This window comes from Pyrgilauda ruficollis, unplaced genomic scaffold, assembly GCF_017590135.1.
Source record: "Pyrgilauda ruficollis isolate IOZ18807 unplaced genomic scaffold, ASM1759013v1 scaffold3, whole genome shotgun sequence".
NCBI classification, from domain to species: domain Eukaryota; kingdom Metazoa; phylum Chordata; class Aves; order Passeriformes; family Passeridae; genus Pyrgilauda; species Pyrgilauda ruficollis.
Window position 1 is genome coordinate 23,803,504 of NW_024524377.1, and position 14,917 is coordinate 23,818,420.

Sequence of the window (14,917 nt, forward strand, 5' to 3'; positions counted from 1 at the left end):
GAAAGGGTCTGGTGTGATTTATGAAGAACAGCATATTCTTCTCTTGCCTGCAGCCTGGTTTTGTGAAAAAACGCTTTTGAGCTATGCTGTTCCTCTTTTATACTGGGACAGTTCTGCTGCTTGTTTCCTTGATAACAGCCTTCATAAAAATGTAAGAGGACTCTGTACTTTGATGAGAAGAATCTATAAATACCCATAGTTACAGCATAGTATCATGTCCATTATATATGAACACAAACTGGAGTCTCTGCGTCCCAAATCCATGCAGTTTTCTTCATCAAATCACCCCAAGATAGTTTTAATCCAAGAGACAGGATGAGGGAAACAATTTCTTTCTGAAGAACTGTGCTATATGTCTAACTACAGTCTACAAATGTTAACACTTGCCATGTGAACTAAAAAAGAAATTAAATATTTCAGATAGTAACCAGCCCACTTTTAAAAAATATATAACAAAAACACCTTTTATGACAGTGTAGGGTTGTACGTCTGTGGCTAGAGACTGATCTGGGCCAACTTAGAGTGGTTTAGATGAGGCTCTGATGTCCCAATATTTCCTTTTATGAAGCATTGGTTGCTCTTTCATGTCCTCTTTTAAGTTAGGTAAGTGTATAACTGCACTTAAGAGGTCACAGAAGTGTTCCATAAAGGCACAAACACAAAAAGAAAGAGAGTAAGGATAGAGCTTGTTTTACTACCTGTCCTTCCCTAGCTCTATGATTGTTATGAGCTAACCATCATGATTTGCTGTAGATCTTGCAGGTAACACTTTCTCTAAATTCTACCAATTCTGTCACAAAACACTTTCAAAGATAAAAAGGTGACATGAGGAAAAATGTTCTTAGTTCTTAGAAAAAGTGAACTAAGAAAAAAGTTGCTAATTGTGTTTGTGTTTTGGGGTGTGGAAGAGACTTTTAAGAATTAAGAAAAAGTATAACTATTTATAAATGAAGTTAATGATCCATCTAGAACTTTTTACAAGTGAAGCTAATGATTCATAAAGGGCAGGTTACCTTCCAGGATAAGTCTAGTTGTATATTATAACTGTATAAATCATGTGTTCAGTCCAGATCTATCTTCCTCCTTTTTAGTGCTGCACTGTCAGTGCTGGGATCTTTGCACAAAGATGTGGCTTTCTCTTGGGATCATCTTTTCTCTGGGGATACTAATTCCTGGAAAATTCAGCTTGAAATTGCAATATGACAGGTGAGTATGAACAGGTTTCATGAAGAATTGTGCATGCAGTGAAAGTCCCAGAAACTGTGTATGAAAAATAATAATTATGAGCTGGAAAACTGGACACAGGGTTACTAAGCTGTAAACTTTGTAAGATTGAGAAAGAAAATATGAAGATGGGAAATGAAGAATGAGTGAATCTAACCCAAGCCAAAAAAGACATAGTCACAGCTGTAGGAGCCACAGAATGGCTCTCAAATGCATCTCAGGATGCCCTGTTTCCATTGAAATGCATTTGGCTTAGCCTCTTTCATAATGAATTTTGAAACCAGATGCTGCAGGAGTAAAATGCCTTTTCTGACTATAAAGCAAGGGGTATGACTGAGCAAAATTATATCTATTAATAAAAGACAGATTACGTTATATGAAGAAGATATTGAAGACCTGTTGGAAATCTGTAACAATTAAAAAAAAAAAAAAAAAGAAGCTAAGGGAGATGTTCAGAGAATGAGATTATCACCTTTTTTTAAAATTACTGATTAATGTTTTGAAATGTATGAAATCTCTAATTATGCTTTATTTTCCATTCTCAGTTGCACTTCAGAAAATGAGTGATGTAAAATTATTCTGTTTGTCTATCTAAACTGTTTTTGTTTCATTCACCCTCAACTTTCAAGAAGCCAGGTAGCTGCCATTGTGGCAGCTGGGATTTGCAGGTGGGCATGAGCATAGTGTGGATGCCACCTAGTCACATATAAGTTTATACATGGAATTTTCTAAAGCAAACAGAGAAAGTAGTCTGGTGCTGAATGCCTCTAAATGAATTATATTCCTAGAATATAGTCATGAAAAGGACAGAAAATCAAGCAATACCTATAGCAAGTAAGTTCCCTCATAGTGCACCCATTCAGCAGCTCTCCTGGAAAATCTCCTAGCAGAGCATACAGAGTCACTACTTCAAATGTATTATTTCCTTGGATAATATTTAGTCTTTAGATTTGTATCAGAGATGCAGTTAGAGCCTGATTTCAGTGAATAGAATTCAGTAGATCCCTGGTAATGTATTTTTCATTTTTGTTTCTAATTATTGTCCAGAACTGAACCTGTCTAGTACTTGCATGGAATTTAAAAACAGGTAAAATGGTAAGTGTGACTTTGGGTGGGCAGCACCTGCACAAAGACCAAAATATTAGTAAAGCCCATTTTCATTGTCCTCTGCTCTGTTTAACAATGAAATGAAATATCCAATCTATAAGCATCCAAGGACAGAGAGCCTGTGCTGAGAACAGTCCTTTCATTTGTTAAGCAAGCTTAACTGTAGAATTTTAAAAATTGTAGTTCTCATGGGGTCACATGGGCTGACTTTGCAGTTCTCCACTGAGAAACTTAGTTCATAATCATAAACAAATGTATGCTTTCTAATCTTAATTTACTATTAAAAATGGTTTGTCTCCACACTGGCTATTGTGAAAGGTTTATCAGTAAATAAGAGCTGGCCATCTGGCAGCAATCTGACTGTCTGGAATTTCTCTGATTTGGTGTAATTAAGACATAATGTCAATGAGGATAGAAAGATATTACAGGATATTGTTTCCCTTCCTGATAGACAAAGAACATAGCAAGCCTAGACGTTTAGAGAGAATAAACTCTGAACTGCAGCTGAGATGTTTATTCTGCTAGCAAAGATGTTTATCCTGCATCTACAAGGTTTATTAAAGACATTATGACTGTTGTACCAATCTGTACAACATGACTGTTGTACCATTCCTGTGAGCAATACAAGTGTAATCATTTCCCCCCATAGATATGGGGCCATTGGCATCTCATAAAGCAGTAGTAAACTGCCTGTTTTAACTATCAAGTTCTCAATCAGAAAAGGTGATATACGCAAGAGAGATGAAAAAAACCACAAATCCCTCTATTTCTCTGGGGATAAAGTGAATGAATAGTGAATTCTATTTGCATGTATATTAAGCTGATAATTGTACATTCCTGCATGGAAGAACAAAAGATGGCAGTTGCAGTTCAGATGATGAGAGCGCATTATGTTGATGACTATAAAGACCATGGCTTGCTTTTGCAACAAGAATTTCTGCTACAAAAAACTTTAAAATGTAAAATGTTCATTTTTTATACTTGTCTGGTAAAGACTCCATTGAAGTCACTAAAAGAGGCTGTGAAGCAGTTTTTCATTGCTGGCAAGTAGGAAAGTTTCTAGTATTCCCCATTCTGTTCTGTTCTCATCAGTAGTGGATAATTGGTCTCCCATCTTTGAGTAATGCAATGTAGTCATCAACATCCACTTCTCACTCTGAAACTCTTTCACCAGAAACATCACACTCACTGTCAATCCTGGAAAGCTGATCTGAATGAACACTGAAAAAAAATACAAAAAAACTTCCAAGGGCATTTTTAACAGAACATACTGATTTGCTTTTTCTGCATTTCCATCCATTTTCATTTGTTCTTTGTAAACTTCAATTATTTTCATCAGATTAAGCATGTAGTAGATGAAATTTTCATGTGGTCTCATGAAAACATGTACTAAGACACTGGATTCTGTGAGTCTTTTCTAGAAATATAAAATTATAGATTCTGCACTAGAAATATTTATTTCTTGTGAATTTAGTAAGAATATGCAATTCTGGAGACCACAATATTCGGTATTTTGGAATAAATTAGCTATTCTCATGAAAAGCAGTTTGTGGACATCTCAAGTTCTAGGCAATGTTCTTTTGTCATGACTATCAAAAGTTTCTGCATGCTGAAATAGACCAGCCAAGCACAAAGTTAATCTGTAATAATTGAATAAATCCCAAGTGTGAGGGGAAGAAAGTGACATCTTACCAAATAAACAGTTTATCATGTATTAACTATGCCCTCATTCTGGCCCTGGTCCTGCACAGGCAGAAACACACATCAGGGCTCATGCAAGCAGCTGGCTTCTGCAAAGCAGGTATGGTGAATAAAGCACTGCCACTGGCGAGGAAGCAGAGTTGTTAATGCTCTAGCAACAGAAAAGTCAGATCACTTCTGTTTGCAGCCAAAACATTCCACAAATTCATAATTCAGAGGTGTTTTTGTTGGAACAGCACTGTTACATGCTCTGTCTTCCTTCTACATAACAAAATATGTCCTTTTGACTTCTAAAATCATGGATACTTTAACAGACCTTAAAACTGATCTTGTTTTTCTACTGAATTTCCAGGGATCAGGTTCTGCATATTGTACCAGAAACATTTCAGCAAGCCCAGAATCTTCAACTTCTTTGCAGTACTTTCATGGTAAGTTATTTTTACTTTACTTAAAAATAACCACATGTGCCCAACAAGCAGAGTGGAGTCTTGGGTTGTAAAACAGATATGCATGTAGCTTATGATAGTCATAAATGTTAAAGTAAACTAGAAAAAGCTTTATTTAACTTTTTTTTTTTTTGTCTTATTGTAGTGTGGAATTGCCCTTCTACTACCTGAAGTAATTTATATGAAAATATTAGTTTCTTAGCATGGCTGTGTGAAAGTGCTGCTCCTTATCAGTGGTGTCTGAGTCAATAAAAGCATTAAGCCTGTGCTGTGTGCTCTATGAAAAGATGACTGGGGAGTTTCCAGGACACTTTGAAGGAAATCTTTCATATGTTGATATGCAACTACTCTATCTTTAATATAGTTCTCATTCTGAAAACAGAGCTTCATTTGTGCATTTCTTTCTTCTCTGCACAGCTGGACTTGTGGAAACCCCTGCTGCCTGAAGACATCAGGGCTGGGGAAGACCTGCACATAAGAGTCCCAGCCCCTGTGGTGCAGGAGGTGAAAAAGAGCTTAGCTCAGCATATGATCTCTTACAGGTACAATCTCTAATACCTCGGTGGGGAAGGCTGGCTCTAATAATCTTCCTTGCTATCAGAACAGGACCAAGCCCTATCTGATAAACTCAACTAGTACTGGCAATAGGACCCAACCTTTGTTCCAAATGCCTCCAAGTTACCTTGACCAGCCAAACACAGGGATGCTGTATGAACCTTTAAAAGCCCATTCTCCCCTGCCCTATGTATTTATCTTCCACCTAACCTGGACTGTAAATCTGGAGCTGGAACCTGAGACAGCCCAATCTGTCTTGTTTCCTGCTGTGGCCTTCTCAGCAGTCACTGAGAGGATGGCACTTGGATATATGACTCAATTTTTTAGTCTGAACTCAAAAGGCCGAACTTGGTGTAACCACTGCTTATAAGAGCATGCTTTGCTCTTGGAAAGCATGGATATCTGAATGGAGGGTACTTCACTTCTGGAGAGCCCAAAAGTTTAATTGATGTCACTGCAGGGAAACAGTCTCTAGCTCTCCTTTTCCCTTTCCTGTCTCTTGTTACTCCTCTGATTTGGAGAAGAGATCTTCCAAAATGAATATTCAGCCTCTTTCTTCAAAAGCTGCATTTTTCTACCTCTATCCCCTTCATGAGGCTGGTGAGAATTTCCTGGCACCATCCAGCCAAAGAGAGACATCCCAACTTAGGACAAAGATCCCAGTGGCAGCTGGGCACTATGCACACAACTGGGAGCCATAACCTGCAAATATCCCACAATGTTTTATCACACCTATGTAGCCACGTCTTCCATTACTTACAACCAGAAGATCTAATACAGATACAAACAGTGTTTATAAAGGAAAATGGGATTAAATAAGAGCTATTCTTCACATGGTCCTGTTCCCTTTTGTAACTGACTTTTTCAGGTAACCAGTAGCTAATTTAATTTAGCAGTATTTAATATAAACAACCCTGTAGTCATTCAGGGCTGATGACAAATGGCGTATGGGCACACACTGACATTTACCAATCAAAGATGAGTTTAAGGAGGATTGGTGTCACTTCAAAGCTGTTTTGAGTTAAAGCTGATCTTGACATCCTGCATCTTGCCTGACAAGTTCCTTTAGTAAGTGTGATGCCCTGACAACCAGAGATGAAGAGATACGAGGTTGAAGCCAGTACAAATTATCTAGAATGAGGTTTAGATATTCAGTACTTAGGCAACATTCCAGAAGATATTTAACCACTTTTTTATGTCAAGACTCTTCATTTTCTAATGGTTTCAACTGATTCTAGTGGAAATTTAAATACTAAACTGAAAGTAGCATCTCAACTTTTTTCCCTTGGCCAGAACTGTATCTACCTTACATAGGGTTCTAAAGAAAGAGAGGAGTAATTATTAGTCTTGATGAAAATTTTGAGTATGTATTGCAAAGAGGCTGAGATGAGTACAACCATAATAGAGTCAAAGTTCCTATAAGAGATTCAAAGCAGAAACTATCCTTTAGAAGGCAGTTGGCATGCAGGGAAGGTAACATGGCAGTCAGGTATATAATGATAGAGACATAAATGACAAATTACAATAAGGACATCAATATTCCAACTGTGTCAGACCCTTCTCCAGAGCACTGATAAGGTATTTTGTGTGTGTGGTTTCACTTCATGGAAATTTTCACTGCCTGAATTTTAGTTTGAAGTTTAGATGTGAATAAACATCAAAGCTCAGACTGAAAGTTAAAAAATTTCTTACATGCAGTTCCCAGAAATGCTTATAAGCGCCACTGTCAGCAGAAAAGCCTGTTAGCACTTCCAGCATTTGAGATGAACAGTGTTGGAGCTACCTTTGCAATTGTCTTATCACAAGCATTTACAATAGCACAGATTTACAGCAGCTACAAGGGGCTGATTGCAGTGAGGAAGAGCAGCCTCTCATCCAAAGTCCACTGAAGCTAAGGAAAAGGTTTTATTGACTCCTTGGATCATGGAATCATGCCTGTGCTATACTAGTTTCTGAGTTATTTTTGTAGCTAAAAAGCAAAAAAAAGCTATTTGAAGGAAATAAGGAGTTTGTTCTGATTTTTGCAAATTGCAATGAATATTTCTGTGAAATCTTTGCAAATTCAAAATGTCTCACTAAAATACAATGAAATCTGATCTTAAATTTTTCTCTTTCGCTTCCTTTTCCCAAAGGTGGTATTTTCGGAATTTTGCTCAAAAATAGAAGTGGTGAAGAAAATAAAATCTTGAACTTTTTTCCTTGGTAGAAAATTGACAACTTAAAAAATCTGGTAAAAAATATTATTGTTAAAAACCTGTGAAAATCTCAGTACTTTGAACTTTGCTTTACATGAAAATAACTATAATGCTGATGGTGATGATCTTGCCAGGCAATTGCCAGGCAAATCACAACAGAAGAGGTTAAATCCTTTTGTTTGCTGATGTAAGCAATGAACCCACTATGACAGTTCTGCAGCAACTCTTTGGGATTGTTTTCTCTTCTATCTTCCCTCTCCCTATCCTTCAGAGTCCTAATACCTGATGTGCAGAAACTTGTGGATCAGAGCATGCCAAGGGAGAGGAGCAGCCACAGACAGGTCTCAGGAGGTTATGTCTACACTGAATACCATCCAATGGAAGAGGTAAAGAAAAACCTAAGTCTGCTTGTGTACTTTGTTGTTCTCTGTTCTGTAAATGCCACAGAAGGCAATTCTGTGTTTGCAGAAAGCTCAGCTAAAGTAGGTAGACCTGTTTCTGACTTTCTTCTTTAAAGAATCAGTCCTTACTCTTTGACTAGAATCCTAGCCTGGTTGAATTGAATATGGATTTGCCATTGATTTTTATTAAATCTGCAATTCTTCACTGAACAAAATATAAATGCTCTGTGAGAAGCAGCTGCACTGTTTTGCAGATAATATTCTGTGTTTTGGCTGGTTGGCTACCTTTCTACCCTGTCATTCTTTATTATTTAGTATTTATTCATTTACGTCCCAGATTGTTTGGTGCTGAGGCAATTGTGAAGTGCGATGACCATTGTGGTGTCTGAAATCCCAGTGGGTGAACAGTGGGACATCTGTAGAAAGGAATAATTTAAGGGTAGGTTTTTGGCACTTTAGGAGAAAACAATGTCTTAGGGGTGGGCAGTGATGACTTCTTGGCGCCAAATTCCATGCACCACTTGGCAAACCTGGACAAAAGCAGTGTATGGTGGCAATTCTTTCTCTTAGCTGCATAATAAAAATAACAGAACAAAGTCAACCCTCATGTAGATTTTGCTTGAGCTACCCATTGAGGATGACTGCTGCTGACTCAGATGTGGAAAATCAGTGCTGATAGGAAAGAGACTCTTTTGAAGAGTTGATGGTGTGGCTTCATGTCTGCTGAGCTCAACAGGAAGATGCCCACTAGGATGGGCATGTTGAATGAGATCCAGATTGGAGAATCCCTGTCACATTGCAGCAATGTTCCCTTTTAACAGCCAGTGAGACACAGCCATGCCTTTACACAGAGGCATGTGAAACACCTTCCATGCCTGTAAGTGACATCACAGACTGAAATAAACTCTGAGGAAAATGTTGCTTGCGTAAACAAAAGAAAATGCTTTAATCTGGAAATGGAAGTGGGAAAGAGAAGGAAACTCCCACTTTGGACAAGAATTCTTTGCAACTATTTCAGATTTATCAATGGATGACTCAGATGCAGAAGAACAACAGCGAGCTGGTGACTCAGCACATCCTGGGGAAGACATTTGAGAATCGACCAATGTATTACCTACAGGTAAGGGAGGAAATTTCCCTTAATAATAAAACATATCTTAACAAAAAAAGAAAAGTACTCAGGAGAAGACAGGATTCAGATGTTTCCTAAGATAGCATTCATCCCAATTCACTGAAATAACAGGAGATGGTTTTACTTCTCTACATTATGGTAAGATTTGCCAACTTTCACAGACACTATCATTATGAGCTTGCTATTGCCATTATGTACTGAAAACAACAAATTTAACTGAAGCCTTGTTTAGAAATACAAATCAAGCTGAAACTAGCTTGGCAACAGATGTGTGTGAGGATAAAGACTTTTAGTTTGTTATTTTTATTACTTTTTATAGCAGATAGCCTTTCTGCTAGCAGTATTCCATTACTTTTTTATTGGACACACTAGTGAAAACCATAGTCTTCATATTTGTGTTAGTTATTGCCTATCTGTTCCTACCATTGAGTAGTATTAGACATCCTGCCTTTTTGTTGCTCCCCTTCTAAAAACAAAACAATTTAAAAATCTTCAAGTAAGAGCAACCACTCCTGTGAATAATGAGTACAAATGAAAAAGGAAAAAAAGAAACTGTTCTATTAACTGTTCTGTTGACACTTCTGCTCAACAGATACTTTAAAACTCATGCCTTCTAATGCTATCAAGATGGGGTTATAAGGAAAAAGAGCTTGTCATAAAGATGTCTGTAATAATAATAATAATAATAATAATAATAATCTCAGATGGCTCAATGGCATATCATGGCACTTCTTTTACTTGTATTACATTAAGCTGTTCCATTGTAATGTAACAGTTTTTAAATTATCACATTTACATTCTCTCAGATCAGCCAACCATCAAATAAAACCAAAAAGATAATTTGGATGGACTGTGGGATTCATGCCAGAGAATGGATCTCTCCAGCCTTCTGTCAGTGGTTTGTGAAAGAAGTGAGTCCTTATTCTTTCATTTAGATAAAAAGCAAACCATATCACTTTGGATGCTTCCGATATCTTTTCTATTTTGATACCAAAAATTATGCTTTTTTCTTAAAATATGATTTGCAAAATAAGTGTATAGTACAGATATCTGTGGAGAACAAAGTCCAAAGCATGGTTTGAGGTATGGGACAATATTAATTAGTCCACCAGTTCCTCTACCTGAATGTTTCCAAAGCTTTCCAAAACCTGGTATCAACCTCTCCTTTTCTCACAATGGCTGTTAGATCAAGATTCTCTCTATCAAAAAGTCACAATCCTCCTGAAATAAATCCCTAATCTATGATATAACATAATCTCTAATCTATGATATAGCAATGTTCCACATGTATAGAAAAAAAGTACCTGGCACACTGGGGATCAAATAGGTGTTGGGTACCATGGTGATGTCCAGGAGTGAATAATCACCTGATGATAGTTCTAAACTCACTTTTTGCAGTGATTACCACCAAATTCTCTGCTCAGTGCTCTATATGTTTTCTTTTCAGATTCTTCAAAATTACAAAACTGACCCAAAGATAAGCAGATTTCTGCAGAATTTGGACCTCTATGTCTTGCCAGTCCTCAATATTGATGGCTACATCTATTCCTGGGAAGCAGTAAGTAGTGAAAATTCAGGAACTAGACTGAAAGTTAGATGTGCCCAGCATGTTCTGTTACTTTTAGATAGCGTCATAGTACTTAAACAGAAAACAATGATACTCACATAAATCCTCTCATGGCAGAGAGATTTTGTTTCTTTTGTGAAAAATCAGTGATCACTTGAAATGATCTAAATATTGCTAGCAAATGAGACTTGGGAAGACAAAACCACAAGATCAATTGGTTTTGGGTTTCTGGGGATAGGATTACTACTTTGATAACAGCTCAAGGCTTGGTTGATGGACTTAAGTATGTCTGGAAGAGTTATTAATTCTTCATAAAAGGTGCCAAGTAGCAGATGTGTCTTAGAACCTTTGCACAGCACGGGAGAAGAATTGGTCAAATATCAGGCTACTTGGTTATGGAAGAGGTGTGCCCTCCCAAATAATCTTCCTTTTCTGATATGAAGAATAATGCAAAATGTTGGTCTTCAGCCACTCTCACCATGCTTTTAGGCCCCTGTGCCTAGTTGAAGCAACTTTTAATGCAGGACCTTTGGATGGCCCATGGCTACCACTATGTGGATTGGGCTGCCTCCCACCTTGCTCTCCGCAGGTGTGGGGCATACCAAATGCTGCACTTGAATGCACACACAGGTAGTTCAGCCGGGAATCTCATGCAGGTAGTGCAGTGAGGTCTGCACAGAACCTGTATAGCTGTGAGTATAGCAGGGAACCAGGGAGCAGTAGCAATATTAACTGACAAAAAATAATTAATCTTCCTGAATCTGAAACATACTATCATCTCTTATCATTCACAATGCCTTGCTTAGGGGCGCCACACTGCACAGAAGCAGCTGAGTATCACAGAAAAAGCATACTTTAAAAAAATAAAAAAGAAAAAGGTCCAGAGGCTTATTTCAGAGTGAAGACAGGTTTGTGGCTGATGACAGACTGGTTGTAGTAGATGAATTGTTCTGTCGCTGAGCTTTATCACCCTTGCACATGGAGCTGTACTCTTACAATACCAGGGTTAGTTAGAATGCAGAGGTCAAAAAAAAAAAAAAAGGGGGTATTTACACTATATAATCACTGGGCCATATGGATCATTGAGTTTTTATTATGTAACAGAAGTTACTTTTCTTCAGGATCGTTTGTGGAGGAAAAGCCGTTCTCCATATGAGAATGGCACCTGCTATGGCACGGATCTGAACCGAAACTTCAATTCATCCTGGGGCAGTAAGTTTGAAGTATTTCAGATCATGAACACAAAAGTAAAGCAAAAGTAATAACTAGTTTCTGAAATAAAATGTAGTCTTACAATAAAGGAATATTCACCTTGTTGTCATCAATGTATATGTAAAAATAAAATCCTAGTTTGTGAAAATATTAACTCATTGACTTTCAACCAGCACTTATTTTTGTGAGCAGAAAATTTCTCTTATGTAACTATACCTCTAACTCACTGCAGGAGCAAGCATCAGCTCTAGGCAGGAATGTTAAGAGTTAGTCACTTAACAGCCAGTATTTACATTTACCATGAATTTCAAGGAGCCTCCAAAGCTTCCCTGGTGTGTGGTACACTGTGGTGGTGTCAGAGTGTTTTCGTTGCAGCCATCCTGTAAATGTGCAATAAATGTTTTAGTCTTGCATCAAATTTTAGTTGCTACCTACTGAGTGTAATGCTAAAGTCCCACTGAGCTGTCTAGTCCCCTGCCCACATAAACACATGCCTTAACACTCCAAGGTAAATTTCCCAGTTCCTTCTGAACGTGTGTTCTATATTTCTCCATTGATTCAGTGTTTGTATTCCTCCCCAGGTGTTGGTGTATCCTTTAACTGCAGCAGTGATGTCTTCTGTGGATCTGGACCAGAATCAGAGCCTGAGACAAGAGCTGTGGCTCAGTTTATCAAAAGCAAGAAGAATGACATTTTGTGTTATTTAACAATTCACTCCTATGGACAGCTCATCCTCACCCCATACGGTTCCACAACTGAACCTCCAAGTAACAACGAAGAACTGGTAGGGCAAAATATTTATCTTCTACCTTTGTAGAGAGCAAATACAGGCAGTAGCACCTGGTACAACTTTACTTGCACTCTTGCCTTTCCTTCAGAGGAGCTGGGCTTGCTCAGGGACTTAGCTTGAACAGAGTTACTGCTTCTCCATTCAGCATCAGTAAGTTTTATTTGCCTCAGAAATCCTAATTCTTCATCTTAAATCAGGAAAACTGAACTACTACAGATAGGGTTAATGCAAAGCAAGGTAAGTGGAGAAGAGCACTAACTTTCACTGCATACAAGAATGAATTTACACTTTAGGATGCCAGCACATTATACACATATGGTTATCATGATTGTGTCCAGAAAGGGTATTCCAAAATGCTCAGAAAAATGGGAGCAAAGTAAGTACCTATTTCTTGGTTACTTCTTCCCTCAGTTTCTTAGTGTTCTGATTTAAGTTCTTTTAACTTATGTGTGTATTTATGAATATTCCAATAGAATAAGCATTAGTCAAAAGCATGAGGGATTTGGGTTTGGACTTCTTATGAATCATTGGAGAAGTAATTTATTTTGTCTATGGATCAGTTTCTAAGGATGGTGGGATACAGAGTCTATGGCAATAAAACAAGTAAGAGGTCAATCACTGCTGTAGTCAGCACCAGTGTGTTATAAAGGTGATCATATACAAATGTAAAGCTGAAAGAGACAAAAATTTTGGTCCACTCAAAATAATTGCCAAAGGTACTGCCACTGATGCTAAGGCTGTTCCTATTTTGAATTTCCAGATGCAAGTTGCAAAGGAAGCAGCTGCTGCATTGACAGGAAAGTATGGGACCAGCTACAGAGTAGGATCAACTGCTTTAATTTTATGTAAGTTTTTTTATGTTTCCATTTGACTACTCTGTTTTTCAAAGAATTGTGTCACATGCATCAGCAAGTACTGTTTTGCTGAGTTTCTACTTTGAGTAATGTTTAAAGGGCCGTTTTGGTGCAACATGTCAGCAGCAGTCATTTGAATAAGAGATAACTCTGTAAGTTAGAAAGCTGACTGCAGGAATGGGCGAAGCATTGATCAGAACCTAGTTCCTACATGGATTCCTCACAGATCCATCACAGGGGACAGAAGGAGACTGGTGATAGATCATCCTGACCTTGCTGAAGTCAGCAGCAAAACTGCTATTTGTCTTCATGGGAATCAAGCAAAAATTAAAATCCTACTCAGGTCTACATTTACTTCATCAGACATTATCACATGGCAGCTGCTTGCAATTCTGTGTGAAATACATCGGTTTCAGCCCTGTTCCTAATAGACTGGATGGCCACATCACGAACATATCGTAGCTAATATGAGTTGACAGCCTATACAAAGAGGATTGAGGGCCCTAGAGACTGCCTAGTAAACCCAATATTTTCCCAGTAAGCAATAAGTCACGCTAGTCAGTGAGAACAGTAAGTAGTTGGCTCCAGAACCCATGTGGTTTGCATATTCCAGTGGCTGTCTCTGCCAGTCCCCAAGTGCCAGTCCCAGAGGCACAGACTGCAAGAGCAATGCAGCGTAAGTTTAATGCAACTTGCCTGTGCCTAGGGCTGCATTTTGGCAGGGTTTGTACTTACACTGAATAGGTAAGAAAAATAATCCACAAGGAAGATGAACAGAGATATAGGGAGACAGAAATTTTGCAGATTTGACAAAAATTATGCTTTTAAAAATTATATATTTAAATTCTAGTCAGCATCCTTGTAGGAAATGAAGTACAAGAACAGATAAATGTCCAATCCATCTTGTACCCTACACTAGTCACAGTAAAATGCTAAAAACACTGAGTTCCTGGAACTCATCTCTTGTTATTGTACAGTGCCATCTTATGAAGAACTGTGTCATTTAGAAAACTCCATATACTTTTAGTATAGCTAAGAATTACAGCACCTAGAAACTGTTCTCCATGTCACAGTGATATATGGTTACTGCTTAGTTCAGGGATTCTGGTATAAACTTGTATTAACTCTAACAAGAAGTATTTTTAAAGAACCATGCTTAATACAAATATCTCCTCTCTATTTCTAAATTCACAGACAGTAACTCAGGCTCCTCACGGGACTGGGCCCACACGATTGGCATTCCGTTCTCCTACACGTTTGAACTGCGAGACACGGGCACTCATGGATTTGTTCTCCCCGCTAACCAAATCCAGCCCACGTGTGAGGAGACTATGTTGGCTGTGATGACGATCATAGACTATGTTGATAAGAAGTACTTCACAAATGGAGATGTGGTGCTGACCTCCAGCAGCTTGGGCCTGAGCCTTTGTCTGAGTATTATACTTACATGGTCTGTTTCTTAAAAACAGCTTAGAGAACCCAGCATGAGTCTCATATGAAAAATAGAATGTCCCCTTAAAAATAAAAAGTTACATCAGCAAAGAAATTTAATGTCAAGTATTTCAATAAAGGCTCATCCCATCAAATAAAAGGACTTGTGGTTTGATAGCTATGTTTTTGGGAAGAAGGAAAAGATAAAGAGCTGTGGCAATTTCCCAAGCTTCACTTGCTGGCTCTGCTTAGTCTTTAAACGACCTTAAAACATCAACTCATGACAACTACCCATGAGGACA

At 38.0% G+C, this 14,917-nt stretch overlaps 1 protein-coding gene across 1 annotated transcript; it reads left to right on the forward strand.

Moving 5' to 3' along the window:
- The first annotated feature begins 1,120 nt into the window (after positions 1-1,120).
- On the forward strand, positions 1,121-14,647 carry CPO (carboxypeptidase O). The gene is made up of 11 exons (XM_041473339.1): positions 1,121-1,206; positions 4,385-4,460; positions 4,896-5,020; positions 7,500-7,614; positions 8,648-8,749; positions 9,568-9,672; positions 10,209-10,319; positions 11,450-11,540; positions 12,122-12,324; positions 13,091-13,175; positions 14,379-14,647. Exons 1-11 carry the CDS (start codon positions 1,127-1,129, stop codon positions 14,645-14,647), a joined length of 1,362 nt encoding a protein of 453 aa, XP_041329273.1. The 5' UTR covers positions 1,121-1,126.
- The last annotated feature ends 270 nt before the right edge of the window (positions 14,648-14,917 follow it).